The following is a 15,848-nucleotide window of genomic DNA, read 5'->3' as shown; positions in this document are numbered from 1 at the left end:
GGAGTATAAACTAGTCCAGTTTTTCTGGGGGGGAAGAGGGAGTTATTTGGTAACATAAGGGAAAAAAGCTTTTAAAATATACATTTTTCTTGACTCAGATAATCCATATTAAGAAAATAATTACATAAGAAAATAAATTAGAGTAAAAGAGATATATTCTATTTGTTTACAGTGGAGGGAAAAAGTCTAACAATAAGGACTTAAGTGGACACTCCTTTACTGGAATACTATTTAGCTTAAAAAATGGTAATTCAATTCTGTATCTACTGACTTAGAAGAAAGTCGATGACGTTGGTAAGTTAACTATATATAACAAAATGTAATGTCACCACCCAAAGGTAACTACTATCAAGTGATTTTTACTTCCTCCTTTAAACTTTCTGTATTGTCCAGTACTTTATAATGAATATAGGTATCTGTAATCAGAAAAATGACATTTTCATTTTTTAGGAGGGAAAGCAATAGGTTAAAACTAGGTTAATCGCTTCCAATTAAACATGAAGAGTACACAGTTTATCTCTGCTCCCCTGGAAAATAAACAGTTTAAAAATATTTTTTTTTAATTCAAAAGGTATTAACCACAAAGGAAAAATAGAAACGAGAGAGAGGACACTGGGTGAGAAGGCCCAACAAAATCTTAGAAGACCAAAAGCAAACAGGCCAGCAGTTAACTGACTGGGAGCCAAGAGAGCTAAAAGCTAACTGCCCACATCGAAGAATACCAACAAGAGGCAAACCAATCTCCCGAGCCCGTAGACAGAAGCTGAGGGACAGAAGCCAGAGATGAGGGGCATGCTGAAAAAGCAGGGCTGGCCCTCATCTGCTCAGAGGACAGCTCTCTCTCATCCTGCTCTTCCCCAACCAGGCTGGAGATAGATTTACCTTTTGGAAAAACTGAACTAGAGAGACTCTGGACTCAGGACACTTACAATAGAGGGAGGGAGTAAGGCTGAAAACCTAAAGGTTCAGTGAGGGGAAGACCTACCCACCCCAGCCCCAGCCCCCTTCCAATGGCCTTTTTTTTGGCTACCAGAATATTGGCAGTCATGCTAATATCTCCCAGGTAAGAGACTGCAGAAGTCTCCTCTGGAGAAGTGGAATGACTCAAGACACTAACATTTGAATAACTTTTCAGTGAAGCCCAGCAAGCTTTCCAAATAGCTTTTTAGAACCTCATTCTCAAATATGAATGGACAGACAAGGATCAGCAGATATATGCAAGGCCGACCAAAGCAAGCAGAAAGTGGAACTTGAAGGAAACAGAAACAATAACAGGAGAAGGAAACTTCATAAAAGGAATCCCTTCAACACCCTCAGAGGATGACTGCATCCATGAAAGAGCAACAGGATGCTATTAAAAGGACACTAAGAAAGCAGGAAAGAACTCTTGAAAATTGAAATTCTGATACTGGAAGTTGGAAGCTCGATAGACTGAGACAATGATAAAGTTGAGGGATCTGCCAGAATATAAAACAAAAAGGACAAGATATAAAGATGTGGCCCATATATATACAGTGGAATATTACTCAGCCATAAAGAGAAAGGAAACTGAGTTATTTGTAGTGAGGTGGCTGGACCTAGAGTCTGTCATACAGTGTGAAGTAAGTCAGAAAGAGAAAAACAAACACTGTATGCTAATACATATACATGGGATCTAAAAAAAAAAATGGTCATGAAGAACCTAGGGGCAGGACAGGAATAAAGGCACAGACCTACTAGAGAATGGACTTGAGGACATGGGGAGGGGGAAGGGTAAGCTGGGACAAAGCGAGAGAGAGGCATGGACATATATACACTACCAAATGGAAAACAGATAGCTAGTGGGAAGCAGCCGCATAGCACAGGGAGATCAGCTCAGTGCTCTGTGACCACCTAGAAGGGTGGGATAGGGAGGGTGGGAGGGAGACGCAAGAGGGAGGAGACATGGGGATATATGTATATGTATAGCTGATTCACTTTGTTATACAGAAGAAACTAACACACCATTGTAAAGCAATTATACTCCAATAAAGATGTAAAATAAATAAATTGCAATCCTCCCACCCCCAGCAAAAAAAAGAAACAAAAAAGGCAAGATAGATTACAAAAGAAAAAAAAAGATAATAAAATTAGAGGAGGAAAGTAGAAGGTCAACAACCATATAAAAGTAGTCCCAGATAAAAACATGAACACAAAACTCAGAGGGGAAAAGCAATGAAAGAAAAGCAAACAAACAATAAAAGGTAAATGGAGATTTCCCAGAACCATAGGGCAGAGATCTCTAGATTGAAAGGGCCCACACCAAGTAAGTATATGCAATGATAAATGATAAAAGATTCACACCAGGGCACATCAGTATGAACTATCAGAACAAAGATGGACCATTGCAAACACAGAGTAGATGACCACCTAGCAGGGATGCTGTGACATGCAATAAAGAACTAGTTAGGTTATTCTACCATATAACATTTAAAGATCCTTCCAACGTGGAAATTCATTATGAATATTTAGGAGGCAGGTTTTTTAAAACACAACATAGTAAATCGACTATACGCCAATAAAAATTTAAAACAAACAAACCAAATAGACATCTTGAAGGGTCTAATGCACAGGACCTCATTAAATAACTTTTAGGGACATCAACAGATAAGTCACTTCTTACTTACTGGTATTTGCAGCTTCTCTGATCTCTTTCAGTATTTCAGCTTCCATGGCAGGGTCATTGCAGATATCAACCCAAGTGCCTTCCACCCCTTTCTGTTGTGCCAAAAGCGTCAACCTTTGCTGATTGGGAACCACAAAACTTATCACATAGGACTGGTCACTAAAAAATTAGAAAATAAAACAAACTGGAAATTAAAACATTAAGGACAATTATTCATAAATGATGCAAAGAAATAGTACACATAATTCTGAATATATTTTTCTCTTATTTGTTACAGCTTCATTAAGAAGTAATAAAGCCCATAGTACTGTCATAACGACAGACACATAGAAAGCCCAATGATATAGAGAGTCCAGAATAAACCCTTGCATATATGGTTAAATGATCTTCAACAATGGTTCCACGACCGCTCAGCGGGGACGGTCTCTTCAACAAGTGGTATTAAAAGAACTGGATATCCATATACAAAGGAATTAAGTTGGACCCTTACCTTATAGCACATACAAAAATTAACTCAGAATAGATCAAAGACCTAAATCTGTAAGAGCTAAAATTATAAAATGCCTAGAAGAAAACATAGGGGAAAAGAGTCATGAAATTGGATTTGGCAATACTTTCTTAGATATGACACCAAAAAGCACAGGAAACAAAAGAAAAAATAGATGAAGAGTACAACAAAAATAAAAAATGTTCTGTGTATCAAAGGTCACAACAGAGTGTAAAAAAGGCAATCTATGGAACTGGATAAAAATATCTGCAAATCATATGTCTGATAAGGGGTTTATATCTAGAATGTATAAAGAATTCCTACAACTCAACAACAAAAACAACAACAAAATAACCCCATTAAAAATGGGCAAAGACCTGAAACCATAAAACTCCTACAAGGAAACATAGGGGGAAGCTCTTTTGACATAGGTCGTGGCAATGACTTATTGAATTTGACACCAAAAGCAAAGGCAACAAAATCAAAAATAAACAAGTGGGAGTATATAAAACTAAAAAGCTTCTGCACAGCAAAGGAAACCATCAACAAAATGAAAAGGCAACCTACAAAATAGGAGAAAGTATTTGAAAATCATATATGATACGGGGTTAATATCCAAAACACATAAAGAGCTCATACTACTCAATAGCAAAAAAAAAAAAAAAAATCAATTAAAATATGGACAGGGGAACTGAATAGACGTTTCTCCAAAGAAGACATACAGATGGCCAACGGGTACATGAAAAGGTGCTCAATATTACCAGTTATCAGGGAAATGCAAATCAAAACCACAACAAGATATCACCTCATACCTGTTAAAATGGCTATTATCAAAAAGCCAAGAAATAACAAGTTTTGGTGAGGATGTGAAGAAAAGGGAAGGGAACCCTTGTGCACTGTTGGTGGGAATGCAAAGTGGTACAGGCACTATGGAAAACAGTATGGAGGCTCCTCAAAAAATTAAAAATGGAACTACCATATGACCCAGCAATCCAACTTCTTGGTATAAATCCAAAGGAAATGAAAACAGGATATCAAGGAGATATCTGGTCCATGTTCATCGCTGTATTAGTCCATAATAGCCAAGATATAGAAACAACCAAGTGTCCATCAACAAATGAATGGATAAGGAAGATGTGGTGTATATGTTCAGTGGAATATTACTGAGCCATGAGAAAGAGATTCTGCTATTTGCGATAAAACTGATGAAGCTGGAGGGCATCATACTAAGTGTAACAAACCAGACAGAGGAAGACAAAAACTGCATGGTATTGCTTAAATGTGGAATCTTAAAAAAAAAAAAAAAAGTCAAACTCATAGAAACAGAGAGTAGAAAAGTGGTTGCTAGGGGCTGGGGGTGGAGGCTGATAAAAGGGTACAAACTTTTAGCTATAAGATGAATAGGGTCTGATGATCTAATGTGTAACATGGTGATTACAGCTGATAACACTGTATTGTATAATCAAAAATAAGAGGGAATAAAATTTTAACGAGCAAAGGACTTGATTAGACATTTCTCCAGAGGTGATATACAAACGGCCAAACAAGCAGATGGAAAGATGCTCAAACATCACTAATCCTTAGGGGCAAGATATCCCCTCAAACTCATTACCGTGACTATTATAAAAAAAATTTAAAAAGTAGAAACAAATGTTACTGAGGATGTGGAGAAATTAAAACCCTTGTACACTGTTGATAGGAAGGAAAAAAAAATAGTGCTGCCATAATGGAAAGAGTATGGCAGTTCCTCCAAAAATAAAAATAGAACTACCATATGATCCAGCAATCCCACATCTGGGTATATACCCAAAAGAATTGAAAGCAGGATCTTCAAGAAATATTTGAATATCCATGTTCATAGCAGTATCATTCACAATAGTCAAGAGGTAGAAGCAACCCAAGTTGTCCATTGATGGATGAATGACTAAACAAAATGTGGTCTATACATACAATGGAATATTATTCAGCCTTAAAAAGGAAGGAAATTCTGACACATACTACAATGTAGATGAATCCTGGGGAGCATTCTGCTAAGTGAAATAAGCCAGTCACAAAAAGACAAACACTGTATGATTCTATTTATTCAAGGTAGCTAGAGGAGTCAAATTCACAGAAACAGAAAGTAGAATGGTGGCGGCCAGGGGCTAGGTGGGGGGAGGGGAAATGGGGAGTGGTTTAATGGATGTTGAGTTTCATTTTTGCAAGATGAATAGTTCTGGAGATTGGTTGTACAATAGTGTGAATATACTTAACCCTAGTGAACGGTACACTTAGGATGGTTAAGATGGTAAATTTAGGTTTTGTGTTTTTTTATAATTAAATTTTTTAAAGGGAGTAATAAAGCCCAGAAAAATAAACCATATTAACACATAAAGAAAGAAAATGGTTCAATCGCTCAGGTTTTTTTATTTAGAAAACTTGTACTAGCTGTGTTACCCTCTCGGGAAAATGACCTACACTAAATTTCAGTTGTTATGGATGTTAAATGAAATAACTGTTGTGGCATAGCTAAGTATTTAGCAAGACATAGTAGGTAGGTAGTCCAGTAAATAGTTAAAATGCCTGGATTATCTCAAATGACCTTTAAGCTGTTGAATTCAAGAACTTTCATAAATTTCTAACATTCCCCAACTCTGAAAGTTGGATGTTTCCCTTATGATTATATCAATTTTTTCCCAATTACCCTTTTACTGTAAGTATATGAAACACAAATGCAACTTTAAAATTACCTTTTGGCAAAAGCACAGATGTTGTCAATAAGTGGACAGTTCTTCAGTGCAGCTTCTACTTTCCCAAGAGACACATATTCCCCTGCTTGTAACTTCACCAGATCTTTCTTACGATCTGTAAGTCATGAAGCATGTTATGTTATCCATAGTACATTGATTAAGGTATGTCCAATTCTGATTTTCTTTCAGTCTCATCACCTTAATCTTTATTTATAAAGATACTTCTTTTAAAATCTTGTTATATCTAATGTTTGCCCAAACACATCAGTTAAAAAGAAAATGCCTAGTTAAAGAAGTACTGGCTAAAATGTTATATCCTACACCAAAAGCTTTAATATCTTACTATAATGTTTAATATTATCATGAATTTAATAGAAGGAACAAAGACTTTGGGGCATTAGATTTGAATGGTAGCTCTGCCCATTACTAGCTATGTGATCCTAGACATGCCATTTGACCGCTCCAACCCACAAATTTTATCAGGGATAATGATGCCTACCTCATACTGGCATGTAGCACAACGTCTGACATACAGAACAGTCAATAAATGTTAATTCCCCATTTTCCAGATTTGTCATTATCTTGTTAAAATGACAGTGCACTAACAACATGCTGGCATAGGTTGCCTTACATCCTTTGTGTGAGTGCTGACTTGCCTACCCATAGGCTGGGAACCCAGTACACATGCCACCGGAGCCAGCCTTTGATTCCAGCACAATTAAGGATCAAGGGGAAAAAGGCGGTGGTGGTGTAGGTGGGGGAGTTACTGGTTCTAGACTGAGCCATGTTTCCTGGGAATTTCCCTGGCAGATCAAACTTCTAGGCGAAGCACCAATTTTCCCAGGAAATCTCTAACTATATTCAGGTCACATATGGGTCCAGAGACAGACTTAAACGGACCACTAGAGATAATGACTGGAGAAATTTTATGGCTTGAAAAGGATCTGAATGGGACCCAACAGAGTGGTCCTTATCGGCTAGTCAAATTTTTAACTTTTGCCTGATTAAAATGAATAGTGTAAGGGCTATTCTGGAGTAGCTTTGAACTTAGTCTATTTCAGTAGGCTCAATAAGGGCAGTGCCAAGCCAACTGACATTCTCAGAAGAACAGATTAATGTTGAGGACTGATATTATAATTTTCTAAGAGTCCAGGCTAGTTAGAGTCCTATAAATGGCCACTAGGGAAAATAACATGTCCACAATGCTTCTTGGGTGGGGAGGTAAATGGTGAGGAAGGCCTAGAATAGGGTATGTTACAGGAGATGGTTATACGGAACCAAATGTACCAACAGTTGACCAAAAGAAAACAAAACAAAGAAACAAACAAAGAAAACCTCTTCTGAGCAATTTTTGTTTTCTCACTGCCAACTGCTATTTTCCTGCCCACCCTCCCTACCCCAATGCTGCTTCTGCTACCACTTAGTAAGGTGCAGGCACTGCCCTGCTCTAAACATTTTACATGTAACAACTCATTTAATCCTAACAAAACCCCTACCAGGTCAGTACTGTCATCCCTATTTCACAGATGGAGAAGCACAGACCAAAGTTAAATAACTTTTCTGAAGTTTAAACCAATGGAATCATCAACCCTATTAATGACCTGACCAATATTACCTTTCATGTATGTGGAAGTTGCAAAAACTGAAGAAAAGCACAAAAGGAGAATACACTGACCGATAATCTGTAAACACCCATCGGGATGGAATTCTCCAATATCACCAGTGCAGAACCACCTTTGGCCATTTTCGTCCACAGAGTAATCCTCAGCTGTTTTCTCTTCATTTTTAAAATATCCCATGGAGATATTCTGTCCACCGATTACAATTTCACCTCTGGGGTTTGGTTTGTCGTGAACTGTATAACCACCTGGAAGTCAAAAACAAATTAGTTATTGTTCTAAAACAAATTTACTTGTATTAATTCTTAAAGATCCTTTGCTACTATTTTTCTGCTGATCAAATTTTACTTCACTTTACGGGAGCATATTAGTTAATATTTCCCAGGATCATAAAATTTCACACTTAGAACATCATTAAAGCTTAGGGTTCATAGAGTTCTGTTAAGATAAAATCACCCCCAAGAAGGGTAACACTTCAAGTTTTTAGAAGTAAATTATTCATATGTTGATATCAAATGTGTTTCAGATATATTCTAAGGTTTTAATCAAAGAGCATAGGTAGTTATAAATTTAAAGCTATTCAATATTTCAGTATGACAAAACCCATTGTACATAAAACATTAAACTCATTATATAAAGCAAAGGTTCTTTCACAGCAAGGAAAACTCCAAATATGGACCCACTCTCCAAAACTGACATTAAAGCCCAGTACCAGAAAAATTAGAAAAATAAAAATTAAAGGCAGAATTCTCCTTACCAAGTTTTACAATATACCTTGTTTCTCTGATTCCACTGCTTAATAAATAACCCATTTAGTAAAGCAATATTGATGCTGATGCCCAGTATACGTAGACACACACTCCCTATATTTTTTAAGATTTTCATTCTAAAATTGGAAGGGCATTACCATGGGAGAAAGGAGGACTTATTCCCAAGATGTAAAACGCTTGGGAATAAATTTGGCCTTCCAGTGTGGTATTTAAAAAGGAACGGTTGTTTGCTCATAGAGCACCACAGTAATGCACACAATAAAAGTCACATAGGAGAAACACTTTTTGAAACTTCAAATTTATGTCAGACAAAGCGCATTCATTTTCTTGGGTTCACACAACCTAAGGGATGTGTCCTACAAGGTAACTGGTCCTTTAAAGGTTCAGTCTATGGCTCTTTACAGACAACAATATTGTACTATATTCATCAGACTTGTTTAGAGACTAAAACTTAACTATCCCACCCACTAAAAAGGAAATTATGTAATGTAATAGAGATCATTTTACAATCATATTACGATCATATTACAACATGTAAATGTATCAAATTAACATGTTGTACACCTTAAATTTACAGAATGTTGTATGTCAAATATACCAAATTGAAAAATTAAAGAGGGACTTCCCTGGTGGCTCAGTGGTTAAGAATCCACCCTACCGACGCAGGGGTGACAGGTTTGATCCCTGGTCTGGGACGATCCCACATGCTGCAGAGCAACTAAACCCGTGCACCACAGCTAGGGAGCCTGCACTCTGGAGCCTGCGAGCCACAACTACTGAGCCCGCGTGCCACAACTACTGAAGCCCTTGCGCCTAGAGTCTGTGCTTCGCAACAAGAGAAGCCACCACAGTGAGACGCCCGCGCATCTCAGTGAAGGGTTGCCCCCGCTCGTTCCAACTAGAGAAAGCCCGCGCGCAGCAACAAAGACCCAAAGCAGCCAAAAATGAATAAATAAATACATTTAAAAAAATAAAAGCAAATCTTAAGCTTTTTAATTACTCTTCCTTTATCTGGCATGGCTAGGCTATTAATTATTTTGCAGTTAATGAATATGTTTAATATTTTTCACAATTTCATCATAGGAAGACTGCTTTACTTTTGCAGATTATCACCAGTGTCTGTGAAGCACAGGTTTCCTCTAAGTGGCTCGCCTTCTGCAGTTACTTATAAAAATTAAACTATACAAATAGCTGGACAATTGATTATCAACTATAAAAATGTTTCCTGGGGGCAATTGGGATTGACATGTATACACTGATGTGTATAAAACTGATGACTAATAAGAACCTGCAGTATAAGAAAACAAACAAAAACAACAACTAATTCTAAACTTTCTTTGGGTTATTTGTATGGAAATATGTTAATATAAATGTTTCAGACATTACATGAAATTTCTAAAAATCTTCTATGTTCTGGTATAATGTTATAAGTCATAATTCTAGTTATTACTTTAAAATGTATATCTCAGAAATAACTAAATTTCCTTGTCAATTGCATTATTATGAACTTTCATCAAATCTTTAACCGTGGTCATTTTTAAGTCTTTTGTCATTTACAGACAGTCTGGGTGTACTCTGATGCTTTTGCAAAAATGTTCCTATAAAAGGGTTTCATCTTCAAGGAATTCATGGAAAAGACTCTGACAGGTACAGGTTTCTGGTAACTGACTATACTGCTGAACTGAATGAATAAGCATTTTCAGAACTCTAGTGGAAAACTGATGAATTCATAAAAGTGCTAACAAAAGATCAAGATGAAAAAAAAATTAATTACATGGTACTGAGTGAACTGATGAGGATGATTATAATTTTTGTGACTTTCTTTTTGAATAAAAAAAAGTCCCACAAGGACTCAGAGGCAAAAAATATACAAATCAATTTTCACTGCAAAGTAAAGGAGCTGTTACAGTGGAGGATTACTGGACTGAATGTCAATATTATGACGTAGTATGAGTGTGTTTCGTGTTCGGTAATTGCAATCGTTGTTGCTTTTGTTGTGGTCATCCATTTACAATGCTTGGTGTCAGTTTATTTATCTCGTGTAAAAATAAAATACAGTGTGTGTGTGTGCAAAAAAAAAAAAAAGCTGGAAAATTCCAAAATACTTGAAGGTTAAATGGTTCTATTCTAAGCAATACATGGATCTTGCTGTCTGTATGTGAACTGAATAACATGCACAGTGACCAAGCAAAAACAAAAAAAGAAATACAAATTATCAGGTCTCCTCAGATCTACTGAATGAGTCTTTCTGGACGTAGGGTCCAGGAATCTGTGTTTTATCAGCTTTCTAGATGGTTCTCATGCATGTGAAAGAGTAGGAACCACTCTTCTATATGCCAGGTTCTGTGAAAATCTGTCCCCATTGCTACATCCTCTGTGAGGTTATAAGGCCATATAGATAAGACAGGGAGTAAAGAAGGTAGTTTTTGAAAAGCCAGTAAAAAATTACTTAATATTGTTTACATAATGCTGTTTGTTAACTTCCTCCTTTCACTTAGTTGTTTGGAATAGCAAATAAGTGAGTTTAAGGTGCACTGGTGAATTAAACGCAAAACCTGGATTAAGTTTTAGATGTTCTTACTCCTTGTTCAGACCCAATCCATTCTTTTTATTTTCCTCCACAAGGTTCCCATTTGCCTCGAGTAATCCAGTGGAACTGTTTTTGCCTTACTAAACTTCAGGATGTACCAGGAGTCAGGTCCAGGAAAATGTCTTCAAAATAATTCTCTCCTTGGTATCTTTTCTGATATAAGATCTTGCCAAGAGCTTGTTCTCCACTGCAAAACCATATGGTGATTCACTGTTTACCAAAAGTTTGATTGAGCCAAACCAGGGATGTGACTTAGGAGACAGCAAAGTATGGTAGAAAGTGCATCAGTTTTAGTGTCAAACAGTTCTAGGTGTGATTCATGGTCTGCCACTTACTAGCTGTGCAATTAATGTCTCTGAATTTCAATTTCCTTGGCCATTGAATGTGCTGTGTGTTAAGTAATTCTTTTTTTTTTTTTTTTAAGTAATTCTTAATTTACTTGTTTGTCAGTCTATGGGTTTATTTGTATATGCCTATCTCACTACAAACAGCTGATGAAGTTAATGAAATAATTCACATCAAGTGTCTAGTCCTTTGCCTGGAACCTATAAGATATTTAATAAAAGTTAACTCTCTTTAAAAAAAATGTTTGCTGGGGTCAAGCTCTAAGAAGTTGGAGGGTATGTGTGTGTGTGATTAGTCACTCTATCCCCTGAAAATATGGGGTTTCATTTCCCAGCCCAAACCTACTCACTAGCAAGATCTAGCTTCAAAAGATAGGATATACATCCTTCTCCAAATCCAGGGAATGCCCCACTAAGAATTTTTTCCTCTTTACCATCGAGTATTCCCAAGTTCAGAATCATCATGCCTAGATTCTAGAGATTTCCCTTTCCTCTTGGGAACCTAACAGTGTTACTGAAGAAAAAGAAAGCACAGGGAACAAGCAACAGCAAAGACTCGCTTGCTACCGCAGACAACCTAATGCTTTTTAAAAATGGAAGTCCAGAGGCTCGCGGTAGTTTTTAGCATATCTAGAAACACTAGAGCTTGTCATAAAATGCTTACCTTCCTGCCAGTCTTTTAGCTTAATTTCACAGCAAATAAGAGGGGCTCCAACTCTGCCAGTAGTATAGTCAGTAACTATAAGGGAAAGAGCAACAAAGATATTAATTAGTGTAACACATTTCAGACTCCCACTAATGTGATTACAGGAATATTAAAGTTGGAGCCAGATTCTGAAAGATGACAAAAGAAGAGGCCATAGCGAGAGGAATGCAAAGCATGACCATTTCTCAATAATTCAGCTTCATTTTTTAAAACTTATTTATTTTTGGCCACACCGCACAATGTGCGGGATCTTAGTTCCCCGACCAGGGATCGAACCCGTGCCCCCTGCGGTGGAAGCATGGAGTCTTACCCACTGGACCGCCAGGGAAGTCCCTTCAGCTTCATTTTAACAGTGTAATTGATTTCAATGTTGGTACACCATTTTGGCTTCTCATGGCTACATTTCAGATAATTAAGTATAAAAATCTGTTAAGGGAGGAGAGCTGGCTCCACCATTATCTACGGAGGATTCTGGTAAGACAGATTTTGATTGGAAGTCCTCCTCTACAACTCGCTCATTGGATGTATAAATTGGACAAGTTACTTAACTTCTCTAAACCTCCATTTCCTCATCTATATAAAAGGGGATAATAACAGAACCCATTTCATATAGGGATATGCTGTGAGGGTTAAATGAGATGATTCGTAGACAGTGCTTAACACTTCTTGGCAAAAAACAAAGTGTTCGATAAATGTTAGCAGCTATTATCCAACGTGATGATGATGATGATATTATCCTTTTGTAGTTTGTGATTATTGCTCGCAGTAATCAAGTATTTATGGACAACCTATTATGTACCCAGCATTATATTAAACATTGTGAGGAAAACACATTAAAGGTAAGGAGACCCTGCCCTCAATGAGCTTACAAACAAACTACCTGGAGAGAAAAGCACGTGAAATAATTAGAGCACTTTTAAATACTAAACTGCATGGTACTGATGGTGAGAACAGTAGCACCTTGGAGACTAGAAAGATCAATGTAAGATGAAATGTCTGGGGAACACTTAACTGAAGAGTTGCACATGAGAAGATGGCTGTGACCAGATAGCAAAAAGGGCATTGCAAGAGAAGGGAACAGAAAATACAAGAGAGAGTAAGAAGATTGGCTTATTTGGAAACAAGAATCCTGGTGTGTACACAGGTGGCAAATAATGATGAAGAGCTACAATGGTGCCAGGTTAGAGACATCTTGAAAGCTACGTTCACCAGGTATGAAGTAGTGTTTGAGGTGGATGTGTCTAACAGAAGAATAGAGGATGAATCAGAAGTAATATAATAGAGGCAGACACAGCAGCTGAAAGGCTGTTACCACAGGGCAGTGTGAAGTAATAAAAGGTTAGATGCCAAAGGTGGCAGGCAGTGGAGGGAGCAATCCAATGAAAAAGTGGGAAGATCTGGTGAAAGTTAAAGATATTAAAAATAAACAATCAGATGACTTCAAAGCTAATGCCCTGAATGATTTTAAGGATGGTAGTAACACTGTCAAACAATCTGGCAATGGAAAGATGGTTTTGGATAATGGCACTGACTTTGGACATAAGTTTAAAGTGAAAGTGAGATAGTAAAACGATTACTATACCGCATTGTTTCACAACCTAGGGTGATTTGCCCCTTAAGGGATATTTGGTAACATCTAAAGATATAATTCACTGTCATATTATCTGGCAGCTATCTAGTGGCTAAACATCCTACAATGTGCAGGAGAGCTCCCAACAATAGAGAATTATCTGGTTCAAAATTTCAGCAGTGCTGAAGTTGAGAAACCCTGCTATAGGCTGTTGAAAACAACAGAAAGCAAACAAAACACAAAACGGATACCTTATTCCAAGAGTGCAGTTCTCCGAGGAAGTGATCATTTAGAGAAAGAAGATTACAAGACCAGGGTGACAGAACTTTCAGGACTGACAATGTGTCATAAGTATTTACGAGGCTTAAAAATAAAGGGTACACATGACTCAACTACAAGTTTCTAAAACTAAAATATGTAGATTTTCATTGAATCTGATTATTACTTAAGAGGTATAAAGTTACCATGGTTCCCAAAGGCAATGCAAATTGGCCTTACCAGTAGAAATTAACATAATTATTTGCCACATTAAAAATGCTTACCTTCAGTAACTGTGCCAGCACCACACGATTCTGTCAGTCCATAACCCTGACCAACCGGGCAGCAGAAGCAGACATTCATGAATCGTTGTGTCTGCGGAGACAGGGGTGCTCCACCAGACAGCATCATACGGACATTCCCTCCTAGCAGAGCCTTCACCTTTTTAAATAGTATCCTTGATAAAAGGGGTGATAAATGATTTTAATATATGCACAGATTATTCTTGGTGACACACTAATTTATAGGCTCTGGAAAAGATTTCTCAACTTTGGTTGAACACCTATATTTCAGGATCATTGTGATAATGAGAGGTGAACAAAGCAACAACTAGTAACACACTGAAAAAAATGCCAGAAAAGCTCTTAAAAAGGCAAAAAGAAAAAGGTATGGTGTCAGGAAGCTACTTTGACACACAGTAAATGAAAGAAAAGGATGATGTCAAAGGAAAAAATGTAAAGTTACCTTTGGAACATTTAGTCATCCATCTTATTTCCTTTCCAATGAAAAATGTTTCCCCATCTCAACTCCCCAGCACCACATTTAAAATAACCGTTATATTCATACACTTAATATGCTATTTTATGAATACAATAAATCAGAAACCTTCACGCCAAATAAATCTTGAAAATCACTTTTTTGAGTTAGAAATGGCATTTTTTAAACTCAATTGTCTTGACACAAAAGTCTACTCTAGTTTTTCTTCGTGAGACCAAATATTATAATTAGCTCTTAAATATCTACTCAATTATTAAAATTTGTTAATTTGCCACGATCAGAGTTCAAGGTCCTCTGCTTGCTATATAAGCAATGAGGCTTAGAAGTGAATAAAAGAGAAATTCAACGTTATGATCGTGGTGGTGATGCTCAAACTAAATTAACTTGTCATTTACTTACTCATCTTCCCGATGTAAAAACACAAAAAGATTTAAAGACTCAAACTACAGAGTCTATGAGATATACTTACAGATTGCAAAGCGGTGCATCATATCCCTTTTTGATCTGTTCCAATTTGTAATCATACCCTATCTTGAACAGAGTTTTCTGGATATAATTCATCTCTTGGACTTTGCTCATAACATTCTTATAAATTCTATCCATGATTTCCTAAAAGGCAAGCAACATATTAAATAATCTGAAAAGTACTACACCAACACTGAGACAGTCTTAGTCGAAAACACCTTATTTACAATATCTTAGGTAAAAGTCTTTAGTAGAATGGAAATATTTATTATATTGTAGGATTAATTTCACTAACTTGTTCACTATTTCAAAAACACTAAGGACAAGTACAGGGGTTTCTTCAGTTCTACACACTGAGTTTATCTAAAAGTTTTAAAAAATTGACTGGAGAATAAATAGTTCATTCACCTATCACATAAAGATAATTTTTTTTTAAATTCTTTTCTTCAAATATATTCACTTACTCTCAAATAGCACTAAAACATCCAACTATGTTGAATCTAATCCTGATGTTTTTCTTATTACTACCTTGTGACTCTTACAGCCTGGCAGAGAGTTTTACAGTTTCTTAAAATTCTTATGTCCCTATAATTTAGGCATTTCTATTCCATTTTAATAGAAGCTAAGATAACAACAACAACAACAAAAAATAGGATTCTTGTTCACAGCTCCTTGGAAAATTAGACGTAGGACTAGGTTTGGGATATACTGACTCCCAAGCTAATACATGCAAAACAGAAAACACCAAACAAACCAATAAAAGCCCCAACTATCACTAAATGATGTTTTCTTGGCATTACTTAGCACAAATTAACAAGAGTTATTGCATAAAACACACCTATTTATAAATACCTAGTTTTAAATATTTAAAATAGCAATTAATGTAAAT

The 15,848-nt window shown here is 36.6% G+C and overlaps 1 protein-coding gene across 7 annotated transcripts in view; it reads right to left on the bottom strand.

Moving 5' to 3' along the window:
* Positions 1 to 15,848, bottom strand: part of ACSL4 (acyl-CoA synthetase long chain family member 4) — a 76,298-nt gene that overhangs the window by 5,745 nt on the left and 54,705 nt on the right. For all 7 annotated transcript variants that reach the window (XM_067723867.1, XM_067723868.1, XM_067723869.1 and 4 more), the window contains 6 exons: positions 14,964 to 15,103; positions 14,002 to 14,174; positions 11,848 to 11,922; positions 7,536 to 7,727; positions 5,861 to 5,975; positions 2,646 to 2,803 (listed from right to left, as the gene is read on the bottom strand). In XM_067723867.1, the coding sequence (XP_067579968.1) occupies positions 2,646 to 2,803; positions 5,861 to 5,975; positions 7,536 to 7,727; positions 11,848 to 11,922; positions 14,002 to 14,174; positions 14,964 to 15,103 (853 nt within the window). The remainder of the gene's footprint in view (positions 1 to 2,645; positions 2,804 to 5,860; positions 5,976 to 7,535; positions 7,728 to 11,847; positions 11,923 to 14,001; positions 14,175 to 14,963; positions 15,104 to 15,848) is intronic.

The sequence above is a fragment of the Pseudorca crassidens genome, chromosome X (genome assembly GCF_039906515.1).
Source record: "Pseudorca crassidens isolate mPseCra1 chromosome X, mPseCra1.hap1, whole genome shotgun sequence".
Classification (NCBI taxonomy): domain Eukaryota; kingdom Metazoa; phylum Chordata; class Mammalia; order Artiodactyla; family Delphinidae; genus Pseudorca; species Pseudorca crassidens.
This window is presented reverse-complemented; position numbering and strand designations above follow the sequence as displayed.